The following is a 12,691-nucleotide window of genomic DNA, read 5'->3' as shown; positions in this document are numbered from 1 at the left end:
GAGCAGAGGCTGATAACCATGAGACCACGCTCGTTCCTTAAGCTGTATATGCCTCAGTTGTTCCCTCAAATTTAGATTTAGTTAAATCAGACAGGAAATCATGCAGGAGTTTGGGGGTCTTGAGGAAAGGTGTTCAAAAAGCAGCAATATGAAAACAACAAAAAGAGGGAAAGTCATAACTTGAGAAGTGCCACACAGAGAGAGCTGTGTGCCTTTGCTTTATTGAGCTGCTGGCTGCAATAAATACAGCTGAATTCCCTCAGTCTCCCGTAATGTTGTCTCAGTACCAGCAGGAGTCCGTTTAAGAATACACTTACTTGCACAAGTTATTATATATAGGAAGAGCAGAGAAACAGCTGATTCAAGCAAACCCTGAGAGCTGCCCTAGTGAACTGGAGGTGGTGGTCAGTGCTGACAGCCCAAAGCAGGCAAAGCAGAGGAGCTTCTGTTCCTGCTTCACCTGAGGGGATCACAGTCTGTGATGGTACAGTAAATAAATGGTGATAAAATCAACTAAGAGGCTATTCCCAAAGAGGGAGAATTGTTTTTTTATTATTTTCAATACAGAAAGTAATGAGACTGTATTACAAAGAAGAGAAGAGACAGGTATAAAGCAAGACCTAACAATGGATAATCAACAAGGAAGACTGAACCTTGTACTTCTGCATCTTACAGCATTAACCCCAATTGCCTGGAGTAAAAGGCTTGGCTGTGTTACAGTGCTCTAACAGGGTTGTCAGATCCCTGTGCAGTGTATCCACGGCTAGGAGGAGCTGAAGCACTGCAGAGCACATGGTCATGAGCCTAGGACTAGAGACCACAAAGTTTGGGGTCTTCAGCCTGGTTGTTTTCATCTATTTCCCTGTGTCTTTAAACCCTTTCAAATCTCACATTACAGGAAGTTAGGAGAACTAATTTATTCCTTCTTGAACAGTTGTTTGAGGAAGAGAAGCACTTGCACTCTCTGTGTAGACAGCTGCAGATTTTTAGTTAGAAATCTCCAGCAGAAATAAGAGCAAGCTGGTCATGGGGGCAGCTTTATTGCACCTTGTGTCTTGACCCAGCAGAGAAAAGCTGACATAAAACATTAGTAGGTCAGATTTGTGCTGTGTTTTACCTCACTGTGCATGAATTCTTTCCTCTGACTAAAGCAGGCATGGGTCTGACCATCAGTAGGTCCTGAGGTGCAATGCAGGGCAGCAGTCGGGTTCTGCCAGGCAGCAGCCTGAGACTGAGCACGAATGTCCAACCCACCGGGCTCTGTAACCCCTCTGTGTTCCAGGCTGGAGTCTCCCACACGCGCGCTGGTGATGGAGGCTCCGAAAGGCATCGAGATCAACGCCGAGGCCGGCAGCTTGAAAGCCACGTGCAGGACAGAGCTCAGGCTGGAATCCAAAGATGGAGAGGTAAGCAAAGCACATCCCGCCCTGCAGCAAAACCAGGCCAAGCCACAGATCTCCTGCGTGTCTGTAGCCTCCAAGGTTACCAAGCCGCTGTGTTTGAAGTGCAGGTGTGAAGGCTCAGGTGCAGCAGGCTTTCCTAACTTCATTTCTGCTGTGATTGAACACATCACATGCAAATGAGACTCACTCTGTGGCAAGGGCTGATTCATTATTTTTAAAGTGCGTGGATAATAGCATCTGTTGTTCCAGCAGATTTATGCAGCTGTAAAATACACAGTGCTCCTAAATTCTTTGTTTCCTTGTCACTTTAAAATGAGATTTACTTTGCCAACGTAATTAAATCTTTTATCATACATTTTTCTATAAGAAGAGCTTAATTCACCAGTATTGATCTGAAAAGCTTTTGTAGTAGATGTTTCATTTTGGAAAGAAAGGACACATTAGGAAACACAGGTTGTTACATTGGGGAAAATTCCAAAGGGGAAATGTTCACCTCATGTTGTTTTATATGGAGAAATTCAGATCTGTTGCAGCATTTCAGTTATTTTTAACACACACAAAAGTGTTAGACATACATAAATGTAAAGTATACATAGAAGTCAGTGCTGTGAACCTGCAAGCATAACTGGCAATGGGATCACAGTGACAGAACTCCTGGTGGAGGAGCAGGGGTCGTTGGAGGTGAACCATACACACCCACCACCTTGCAGTGGGGATTACCCCAACCTCGGGCTGGGGAACCCAAATGTGGAGGTGCCCTGGGAAGCCACAAGCCAAGGACACACAGTGGGTAGATTAGCAGAAACAAACTGGAGGTTGCAGGTGACTCATGGTAAAGGCAGATAATGTGCTTACTCAGTTTTATATCAGACTTCCCCATCTTAATACACTTGCCTACCCATTTTTTGTAGCAGCTGAGTTGACTGAAGGAAGCTTCTTTAAACACAGCATCAAAAATAACAGCTCTCTGCTAATTCTCTCTCTTTTTTTCTCTCTCTCTCCCCCCCCCACCTCCGGCTTCAGATAACGTTGAATTCTGCAAAAATCAAACTACCTAACTTGCCTCAAGGATCTTCCTCTTCTGCAGGGTCCAGGCAAAAAATCTACGAGCTCTGTGTGTGTCCCAATGGGAGGTTATTCCTGTCTCAGGCAGGCAGTAGCTCGACCTGCCAGATAAATACAAGCGTCTGCCTTTGAGAGACAATTTGCAGTGGGGCATCGCAGGCAGCACAAAAGCCAGTTCTGGTCTCACAGATCTCAGCTGCCAACTATTTTTACTAGAACACAGAAAGCCTATCAAAGACTTTTTTTGTGTGTGCGCGCGCGTGTGTGTGAATATATATATAAAAATATATATATAAAATATATATATATATCCTCTGTGTAAAATGATGTTTCAGTACAAGGAATCCCAGGGTGACCCTGTTACATTTGTGTAGCATTTCTCTTTCCCCCACCAAAATTTACTGGTACAATCTGCCGAATTGGATCTGATGCTCCCCTGGACCCTTCTGTAGTAATGCAGTGTCATGATCACCCCTCGTTTTTGATCATGTTCTCAGAGCAATGGGATTGCTGGCTGGTCAAGACCCTGGAACCCATGTAGACCCACCAACATACGAGGGAAGAGAAGCATCTCTGATTATTTTTGCACCATTAAATCAGTGGCATGGAAAAAAAAATAAATTAAAAACCAAACAACGAAATAGCCAGATGTGCTGTACTGATCACCTGCAGTCATCCAAGATATCTGAGGTTAAATTACACTCATTAATTATCACCCAAAGCATGGCTTCCTGTTGGTAGAGGTGGATGCACTTGGCCAGTAGGAAAGTCCAGATCTTGCTGGAATAATCCATGTGATTTTCTGAAGAGGTTCAACACTTGCCTGTGCATGGCCAAGGATGTCTTGTGCTACTCAGATGGCACGCATCAGCTCAAACACTGACCTAAAGTTCATCCTTGTGCTAACAAAACTGCTGTTATATTTAGTTACTGGAAGAAAAAAAATTGTGAAAGTTGGACTACATAGAAAAATCCTGAACCTCCTCATTTAACAGGTGTCCTGGATGACCCTACACACGCTCCATTAGCACCTTCAATTCTGAACACATCTGGCGCAAAGGTGTGAAGATTTAAGATTTGGACAGTGCCTAAATACCTATAGAAATAGAAAAAGTTACCTATCCTGCCCTTAGAAACTGAGAAAATTATACAAATTAGGTGTATAATGTAGATGCTATGCCAGAATTTTTTCCATCTTTCTTTTCGGGATACACAGTCCAAGGCCACTTAGATTTGGTGGAGACTGCAAATATCAGAGATGTTGACAATGAAACAGACTTCTTTAAAGAATTTATAAAGATTTTGATAAAGCCAGATGACTAGAAATCAAGGGCTCTGGATGCTGTTTCCTCTAGAATTTGAACCCCAAAACTGTGAATATTTCCGTGTTTGCATTTTTCCATATTTTAAAGTCTAGGAGTCACTTACAGGCAGGATAAAACATGAAATTTGAACTGGTAACGTTCTTTCCACTGTTCAAATTTCAGAAAATAATAAGAGCCCAGATCATTGAATTCTGACCCATAATTGCATCGACAAGCATGTAAAAATCTTTGAAAAACAAATATACTAATTATGGCAAGGAGTTTCCAAGTCGCAGTAAATCTCACGAGGACAGCTAGGTTTCTAAGACACTGAGATGCTTTTGAAATATTACCTCATGTGCAAATAAGACAGATCTGTGTCCATCCCTAGTGATATCTAACCAAAGCTGGTGTTCTTCAAGCGATCTTCAGCATAAAATGCAGCTGACAGAAATCTTCAGAATTAATTTAGCCCATTCCTTTTTTACAGCTTTTCACGTATTTTCTTGTGGTCTGGAGAGTACCAGGGTTTTATTTATTTATTATTTTTTAAAGAACAATTCTGGCTTAATCCAAAACTGATTGGACCCAAAGAGAAGATTTCTATGGAGTTTAGATTAGATATGTTGCTGCCTAAGAAAGCAGCACTCCCATAAAATTTACTCCCAATAGAGGATTGAATAATTTACTTTTATTTTAGTAACGCTTCCCAGTGAATTAATGAATTCAAACTATTTGTTAATGAATGATTCCTGTAATTATTTTGTCTTGAGTCAACATTTGAATGCAAAGGGTCACCCAGGATAACAATTGTATTGGGACACAGGACTATACCATCTCTGTTCAAAGAGGGGAATTGTGCCTATGCCTTAAGTCAATGCACTCAGCAAGGAGAAGCACATCATATTTATCTTGTTATTAAAACTAGTTTATTTGGGGGGGAGGGACAGGAGGGTGTCTTGGGAACTGGTTGTGCAACTTAAAACAGATATTGATGAAATACATTAAGATTGTAGGGGCACCTAGAACGATACAGACTTTTTTTTTTTTTTTTTTTTTACCATGTTAAATATAGCAAAATACTGTGTATGTTACCTCTGGGACCATGACTGAAGTCCCATTCATAGTCCTACATTTACTGTAGAATATTTTTCCCTGTTTCATTCATTACTGGTCACAAACCTCATGGCAAGCATGGCCCAATTCATAAACAAATCCTTTGTAAGCAGTTGTGAAGGCATGTGCTGCAGGAAGAGTTCCCTGTCCAGAAAAAAAGTGGCATTAACTTTCCCATCCCTGAAGGTGTTGATGCTGGTGAGGAAGGCAGGGCTGAGCACAGGGACTGACCCAGCAGGGATGCTGCATCCTGATTTCTGTGCTCCATTCCAGAGGCACTGCTGGCTCAGTCCTCATCTCCATGCACCCCTTGGCTGCTCTGATGAGGATTTCCATCCCAACAAATTAATTTTGAGTGACTGGTTTTCTCAGCTGGGGCTGTTGGATGAGGTTATCACTTTCTTGTATCACAAAGGACATGAGGCTGCTAAGGACACTCAGCCATCTATTGTGGTATGAATTTCTGCTGGGGAGTTGTTAGGAAAAAACCTGAACATCGATGCCATCACTGCAGATGCTTCTCTGAGGTGAACAAAGGGTACCTTAATTATGTCTACTCAAAGGAATTCCAGTTGTCTCAATATATTTTAAAATCATGTTTCCATCTTAAAAAACGTAAGATTATATTTTGCATTGAAAGATGAGGAGTTGTTGATAGAAAGATTGAACCCCTGTAGAGACTTGTAGATCATTTGAACCCTCATTGAATTAGTGAATCATTTGAGTTTTAAGACTGTGGTTTGGGTGATGCTGCCTGTGCTTGGGTTGGCCACATGATTAGTCCCTACTGTTCAGTGAGTGGCAAACTCAAATACAGGTTGGGCAGAGGATGCATCAAGAGCAGCCCTGAGGAGAAGGACTTGGGTTCTTGGTTGACAAGAAGCTCAACATGACCTGCAATGTGCAGTCACAGCCCAGAAAGCCAACTGTGTCCTGGGCTGCATCAAAAGGAGTTAGACCAGCAGGTCAATGGAGGGGATTCTCAGCTCTTGTTTGAGCCCACCTGGAGTGCTGTGCCCAGCTCTGGGCCCCCAACATGAGAAGGACATGGACCTACTGGAGAGAGTCCAGAGGAGGCTGTAAAGATGCTCAGAGGGCTGAAGCATCTCTGCTGAGGAGACAGGCTGAGAGATCTGAGGGTGTTCAGCCTGGAGAAGATCTTGGAGCTCTTTTCAGTGTCTAAAGGGTCTACAAGAGAGCTGGAGAGGGACTTTTTAAAGGGCAGGGAGTAATAGGACAAGGAGGCTTCAAACTGACAGAGGACAGGTTTAGATTAAATGTCAGGAAGGAATTTTTTATTGTGAGAGTGCGGAAGCCCTGGCACAGGTTGCCCAGATAAGCTGTGGATGCCCCATTCCTGGAAGTGTCCAAGGCCAGGTTGGATGGGTCTTGCAGCAACTGGTCTAGTGGAAAGTGTCCCTGCCCATGGCAGGGGCTTGGAATGAGACGATCTTTAAGGTCCTTTCCAGTCCAAACCATTCTGTGACTCTGTGGAACCAGAGCAAACAGGACTATGTGTCTCAGATCCCAGGGGAAAAAACAAGCATTTTGTTTAAAAAGCAGCACTTAAACACATCCAGCTATCTCACACTCCACAGTTTGTTGTTGAGGGCTGTTGTGGAGTGACTGACTCACCTGCTGGACAAGGCAAATGCACGAGAGTCCCTTTTCCTCCTGCCTTGCCCAGAAATCCCTCACAGTTGCTGTACCTGTGTGGTTTGGTTTTTCCCTGAATCCATTTAAATCAGAGCTTCCCTGGCTGGAATTTAATCCGTATGCTCTACCTACCACTGATAAGATGCCAAAACCAAACAAGGGTTTGTTGTTTCATTGTGAATGAGGCCTGCAGTTTAGTTCAATTGAGCATTTGCTATTCGGGAAAGGGGTTTGTCTCAAAATTTGTTTAATTTTACTTCTCAATGCTAAAGCAAGGCTGGATGTGAATTTGTTTCTGCTGAGATCAGGGGAAGAGATGTCAATGACTTCATGGCCTGAGCTGGGACAGGAGCTGGGTAGGTGACAACTGAGGGCACTGAGGGCAGTGGGAACACTGCCAGCCCTTGGGGCTGCTGCAGGTTCAAACCAAAGCCTGCATTGCAGCTGTGAGCACTAAAACCCCATCGAAATGCTAATCAGGGGACTGTGACACTAATGTCAATGTACCTTAGGCAACCATGCAGTATTCATAAATGCATTTATGTATTGTAGCTCTTAAATTCATAGGACTTCAGGACCTTGTCCAATTTGCTGTAAATGTGACACTTTATGTAAAGGGTCAGAAGAATGACAGTGAGTACTGACCCATGACTGGTACCTTATCCATATGTAGTGTGTGACCATTCTGCTGTCATAGCTGAGTTAGGATGGTTCTTCTAAAGCAAAAAGACTTGCTATTAGCAAAAGCAGAGGTCCTAATAATGACAATACATCTGTGTCCATTCTCCAAGTTTCTTTGTGGGTTTTTTAATGGTTGTTGGTTTGTTTGGGTGTTTTATGCTTTTTGAGGTGTGTTACCCAGTAGTCAGTGAAATGGGTGGCTAAAGAGTACAAAGAACTGTTAATAGTAAAGGAAGTCATCAAAAGGGGAAGCCAGTAACTACCACAATATGTGTAAGGCCTCTCCTAAGTATTCATTTTTAGAAAACTACGTATGTGGAAGAGTGATTTGTATTTGGTTATCTAAGTCATGTGCTGTCAAACAGCTGCATTTTAAGAGGGTTCCTTTTTCTCCTTTTTTAAATTGCACAAACAAAAAAGTTGAGGGCATAAGACTAAAAATACCATCTGCAATATACAATATGGCAAAATGATGGTGAAATAGAATACCCTCCCTAGAAATTGCTCCAAGGTTAAAGAGAGATTCCAGTGGGACTTGGGGAGATGTCAGGTTAGTTCACATCATACTTAATTTGCAAATACAAATGCTTTTAATGAAAGTTAGCTTTTGTAGGCATAAGATGGAGGCACATGTGCACACAAATACACACACACTCATATACACTTGTTTACAACAAAAGCCAATTTTCTTTATATATGTTGGCTTTAAGTTTTCATATTGCAAAAGAGAGTAAACAAAGACCAAAGATTTCAAGAAATCCATTCCTCTCTGGTTACCCTCACACCTGAAATGCATTAACTTTAATGGTGCTTTTTTTTTGAACTGGGCAGGAGAAATACAGGTGTATCATAAAGCTACATTTGAGAGAGTAAAGTGGCAGGAAGGCTCTAACTTGGTTAATGGGGAGAGGAGGAAATAATGTGAAAAATCTTGAAATGTGTGCAGAGGACAAGGTTATCTGAAATTTGAAATGTGAAGAAATAGCCCAGAACCAAAAGACATCATCCTGGGCTGAAAGTATAAATAAACTGAGTAAATGGTGCTGGCTGTTCACTTACCTCCACTTGAGCATTAGCAGATCAGGAGCTCCAGTGGCTGCTCAGTGAAGAAGAGTAGAAGAGTAACTGCTGTAATGATTTCATTTTAGAAGTACATACAGTAAAAACAAAATTAAAAAAAAAGTCAGAGGCTGTAGTCTTTTTTTATGGCTGACATTTTAAATTTTGAAATGTCATCATCCAGAATTCAACCCCAGCAAGTACAGGGTGTGTTCCTGCCAAGCTTTGCCAAGCCCTGCTTTGGTGCTTTTTGAACGTGAAAATACCAGCCTTTTTATTGCCCTGGCTGTAGAGGAGCATGATCCTGGCAAGAGTTGCCTTTTAACCTTTTTCCCTCAGTTCTGAAATTGCTGTGTAATGTTTGGGTAGCTGGTGTCCTGCTGCATCTGCATCTGTGTGCAGTGACCAGCCCCCAAATCCGCATCGTGTCACATCTCAGTCCCACAGAACCCCACAACCTGTGTGTAGCAGTGGCACTGTGGTGAAATTCGGGACTTTCAGGTCAATTCTGTGTGGCACTTGCTGTTTTCACAGCTCAAGTAGCCAAGTTTATGACTGTGAGTGGAGCAAGGTTAAAAACACTGATGTGGTGCTGATGTTATTCAACTAAGAGTGGGGTAAATTAAACAAGGTAGGAGTGAAAGGGAAGAAATGGTGAGACATCACCCTAATCACAGTAATGCAGCCAACTTCTCTGTCTCTTTGCACTATTATACTTTAAATTAATAACATCCACTTTACTAAATACAGTAGCGATTATGCTTGAGCTTTCATGGTGCACAGTGGAATTACTGTCACTGAAACCACTTACAGCTTGGGCTGTTCAAGATTGCTGGGGTGTTGTTTCTGTCCGCAATAACCACAGTGGCTTGGGGCTTGGATGGAAATTAATGTAAATAGCTTGTATTTAGAAAGCTTTTAAGTCTGCTGTGGTTGAGAAGCCCTCAGTTATGCACATACAGCCCTGAGGGTTTATCATTTCATCCTCTCCTGTCCTGCCACTTGAATTGTATTGTGCCCTTGTGAAAAGCAACACACTGTATAAAGAATACTGGAAAAGCTGCAGGATTTTTATCCAAAATGAGAAGAAAATATAATCTTGGTGCACCACTGAGATTTCCCATCCAAGTCACTTTAAGCTAGAGGTGCAAGTCCCTTAAAAATTAATTTGCTGCAAGTGTAATTCCTGTGGGAAAGTTAGCACTGGTGTCGCTCCCAGGGAATGTCTCACCTTATTGCAGCTGGAAGCCAGGGGATGGCTGGGATTTTCTGCCACCATTCAGTAGGGATGGGCTGCCTGTTCAGAGGAAGCCAGATTTCTGTTGAGGCAAATCCTCTCCATTGATTGAGCTTTTGTTAGCTTTTAAGTGGTATCAATACATAGGAAGGATACGTCCACTGTGATGCGACATGTAGTTGTATGTTTGCCTCACATTTAGTTGGTTAAAACTTCCTGCCAGGGAGATAAAATATCAGAAGGAGAAATTTGTGTCAAAATGTTGCATTTACATTGTGCTACCAAATGCTTCAAATAAAAACATGCCACTTTAGTTAAACAGTCTTTTCTTCTGAGATTAAAAAGGACTCCTTGGAGTCTCTCATCAGGTCCTACCCAAATGGAAAGTCTTACCATTTCTAACATATTTGCCATTATAGGAACAATTCCATTGCAAAGCACAGGCCATGTGCATCTTTTCATGTAACAGGAATTTTAAATTGCATTGTACTCTCACATTTTTTCCCCATTCAAAGGCTTAAATGCCAATAGGAGATAAAGCACTCCGAAACCTGCTACTGCTAAATGCATTATCGCTTTCTAAAGCAATGTAGTTTCCTTGGTCTTTTAAAAATTTCCTCATAATGGAGTCCTTGAAATATCTTGAGGCAGGCTCACGCTGGAGAGCAAAAGAATAATTATTTGTGGGTGGTGCTATTTTTGTTGAAGCTTGGATTGAAAAAAATGTTGCTATCAGAGTTTCTCCCACACTTACTTACTGCAAACACCACCATCCCCCAACACCATGGCTAGATCTCTCTAGGGTGGCTGCCTTAGAGCAGGGAGTTACCTCCTACACTAAACCACAGCCTGATAATTTTGTCTTCATCTAGGTCTTCCTCTGGGCTTGTGCACTTGATTTTAGTGCTGTCATGGACGTAACAGATAATAAAACACTTCGTCAGTTTTAGTGATTTTAGAGATGATACAAATGATGTGTGTCTGCAGTCTGAGGGGTATAAATAACACTGGTATTTGTTGGGTGCTGTTCTAACAAGCCTTTGGCCACCTTGAGAGCAGTAACTCCTGAAGGTGCAGCCAAGTAGCTCTTAAAACCACCTCTGCTTTGTCCCTTAATACCTGTACAGCATCCAAGGGGATGCCATGGGGATGGTTCCCAGTACTCTGCCTTCACTCAGAAAGCCTGCAAGGTGGGGGAGTCTCCTGCGTGGCTTTGCCCTTTCACTTCTGTCTCATCCCTTTGGCAGCTCCTCTGTGCTAGAAATGGCAGCAAGGCATGATGCCTGCCTTGGGGGGACTGGTCTGGAGCAGTGTGACAGGGCCATTCACAGCATGGCAGTTTGGCTCTGCAGATGGTGTAAACCAGGGTTTGGCTCCATTTGACTCCCTGGTAGCCTACACTGCCCAAGGGTTGGACCTAAGGGTTTAGCACCTTTTGAGAGATCATAAAAAAGAGTATGGCTGCTCTGCCTAACCTACTGCCTGGGTGCTCCTGGTGGCAGCGTGGGACACAGGTGCCTCTGGGATTTCCTTATCTCATGGGTGCAGATAAAGAGCTGTGGGAAATCTTGCCACCACTGCCAGCTCAAGATGCTGGCTGACAATGGAGGCATGGTCACCCAGCTTCCTTCCAGCCACCACTATGAACCATGCAGGGTTTCAGCTGGTGATTTGCTGGATCATGTGTGAAGCAGAAGGTCTCTCTGGGCAAGCACTGAGGGTCTGCCGGTCCTGCTGGCAATAGGGAAAGGTTGCAGTGGTTGCAGAGTGGCTTCCACAGGGCAGGAGCTGCTGGAGAAATTCACTTTCTTGTCCCTTTTCGTGGGTTGTCAGAGCAAGGACAGAAGTTAGGATGAACAAATCCTGCCCTTGCTCAGCCAAGTAAGAAACCTCATAAAGGGCAGATCTGAGCAGTTATTGTCCCCTGTGTTTATTGGAGATGGGCTAAGTTGACAGCATTCACACCTGGATTCTTCTCTAGGTCAGAGCTTTTCCTGAGCTGTGACCCAGGTCTTGGTCTGGATCTTCACTGTGCAGTAGTTTGGGAGCAGGGAAGGGATTGACGTGCTGGATCTGATTCAGATCCATTTAGGTTTTGATTTAGGGCTTCCTTTTTTTTGCCCACTCCTTGTTTGAATTAGTTTCCTTGTGAGCAAATGCCAATAGAGTTTTCAATATTCATCCAAAAAATGCTTCATGTAGGTAGAGCCAACAGAGGAACAACATTCAGTGTGAGTTGAAGCCAACCCCTGTTCATCTACTGCAGTAGCATAAAAGGCATGACCCATAAGCTATAGCAGTTTTCATCCGTGATGGTAAAACACTTTGTCTGACCTCTACTCTGAAAACCACCAATGACCTTGATCATGTAAACAGGACAAAATGAATTTAAAGTCTTATCACAGTTCTCATTAAGAAATCTGGATTTGTTTGGCTTTTTTCTTTTTAATTTATGTATGTGTGTGATTGTGTGGGAAAATATAAAGCTGTTTTGTATCAAATAACATCAATCCTTGCACACTCTATGCAAAATTTTGTAAGCATTGCAATAATGCTATGAATTACACAAGGAACTATTTTAACTTTATTACACTTTCTGTATAAAAAAAAAAGTTTGTATTTAAATGATTTCAACTGCAATCTTGTAAAATATATTAATAAAATAATGATTGTTAAGAAGGAAAGAGATGTTGAGGGGTTTTTTGTTTGTTTGTTTGAGTGTGGCAGACATGAGTTAGACCTCAGACTTCCATGTGTCTGTAGGATATGGATAGGATCTGTTCTGTATATCTGTAGGATACACCAGACTGGATCACAATAGCAATCCATTTCACAGGATCAGGTAACTGGATATTCATGCCAGAAATGCTTTAGTGGATGGAATGAGAATCTCTCTGAATGGCTGTCTGAGGAAAACCTGTCAACAACAGAACAAAAGATCTTGCCTTTGGGGGAAGTTGAGTCTTGCTTAGTTTTGTAGAAATTGTCCTGGCATTAGAGACTCACAGCCCAGATGCTGCAGGCTCTGAGGTCCTACCTGAGCATCATAAACCTCTCAAAGAGCATCATTTTCTGGTGGAAGGGATCTGGTGCTGCTTGTGCCCCAAACCAGCAGGAACTCAAGGTTTTCCAGCCTAGAAGGCACCAGAGTGCAGTGCACCCACCTGGGA

General features: G+C 42.6%; 1 protein-coding gene across 2 annotated transcripts in view; it reads left to right on the top strand.

The window, feature by feature from the left end:
- Nucleotides 1-12,153, top strand: part of SGCD (sarcoglycan delta) — a 314,890-nt gene extending 302,737 nt beyond the window's left edge. For both annotated transcript variants that reach the window (XM_050312063.1, XM_050312062.1), the window contains exons 9-10: nt 1,283-1,406; nt 2,427-12,153. In XM_050312063.1, coding sequence (XP_050168020.1) covers nt 1,283-1,406; nt 2,427-2,600 — 298 coding nt within the window. In that variant the 3' untranslated portion in view covers nt 2,601-12,153. The remainder of the gene's footprint in view (nt 1-1,282; nt 1,407-2,426) is intronic.
- The last annotated feature ends 538 nt before the right edge of the window (nt 12,154-12,691 follow it).

This window comes from Myiozetetes cayanensis, unplaced genomic scaffold, assembly GCF_022539395.1.
Source record: "Myiozetetes cayanensis isolate MyiCay16 unplaced genomic scaffold, myiCay2020 scf17, whole genome shotgun sequence".
NCBI lineage: Eukaryota > Metazoa > Chordata > Aves > Passeriformes > Tyrannidae > Myiozetetes > Myiozetetes cayanensis.
Note: the sequence above shows the minus strand (reverse complement) of the source record. Positions and strands in the feature narration are given on the sequence as shown.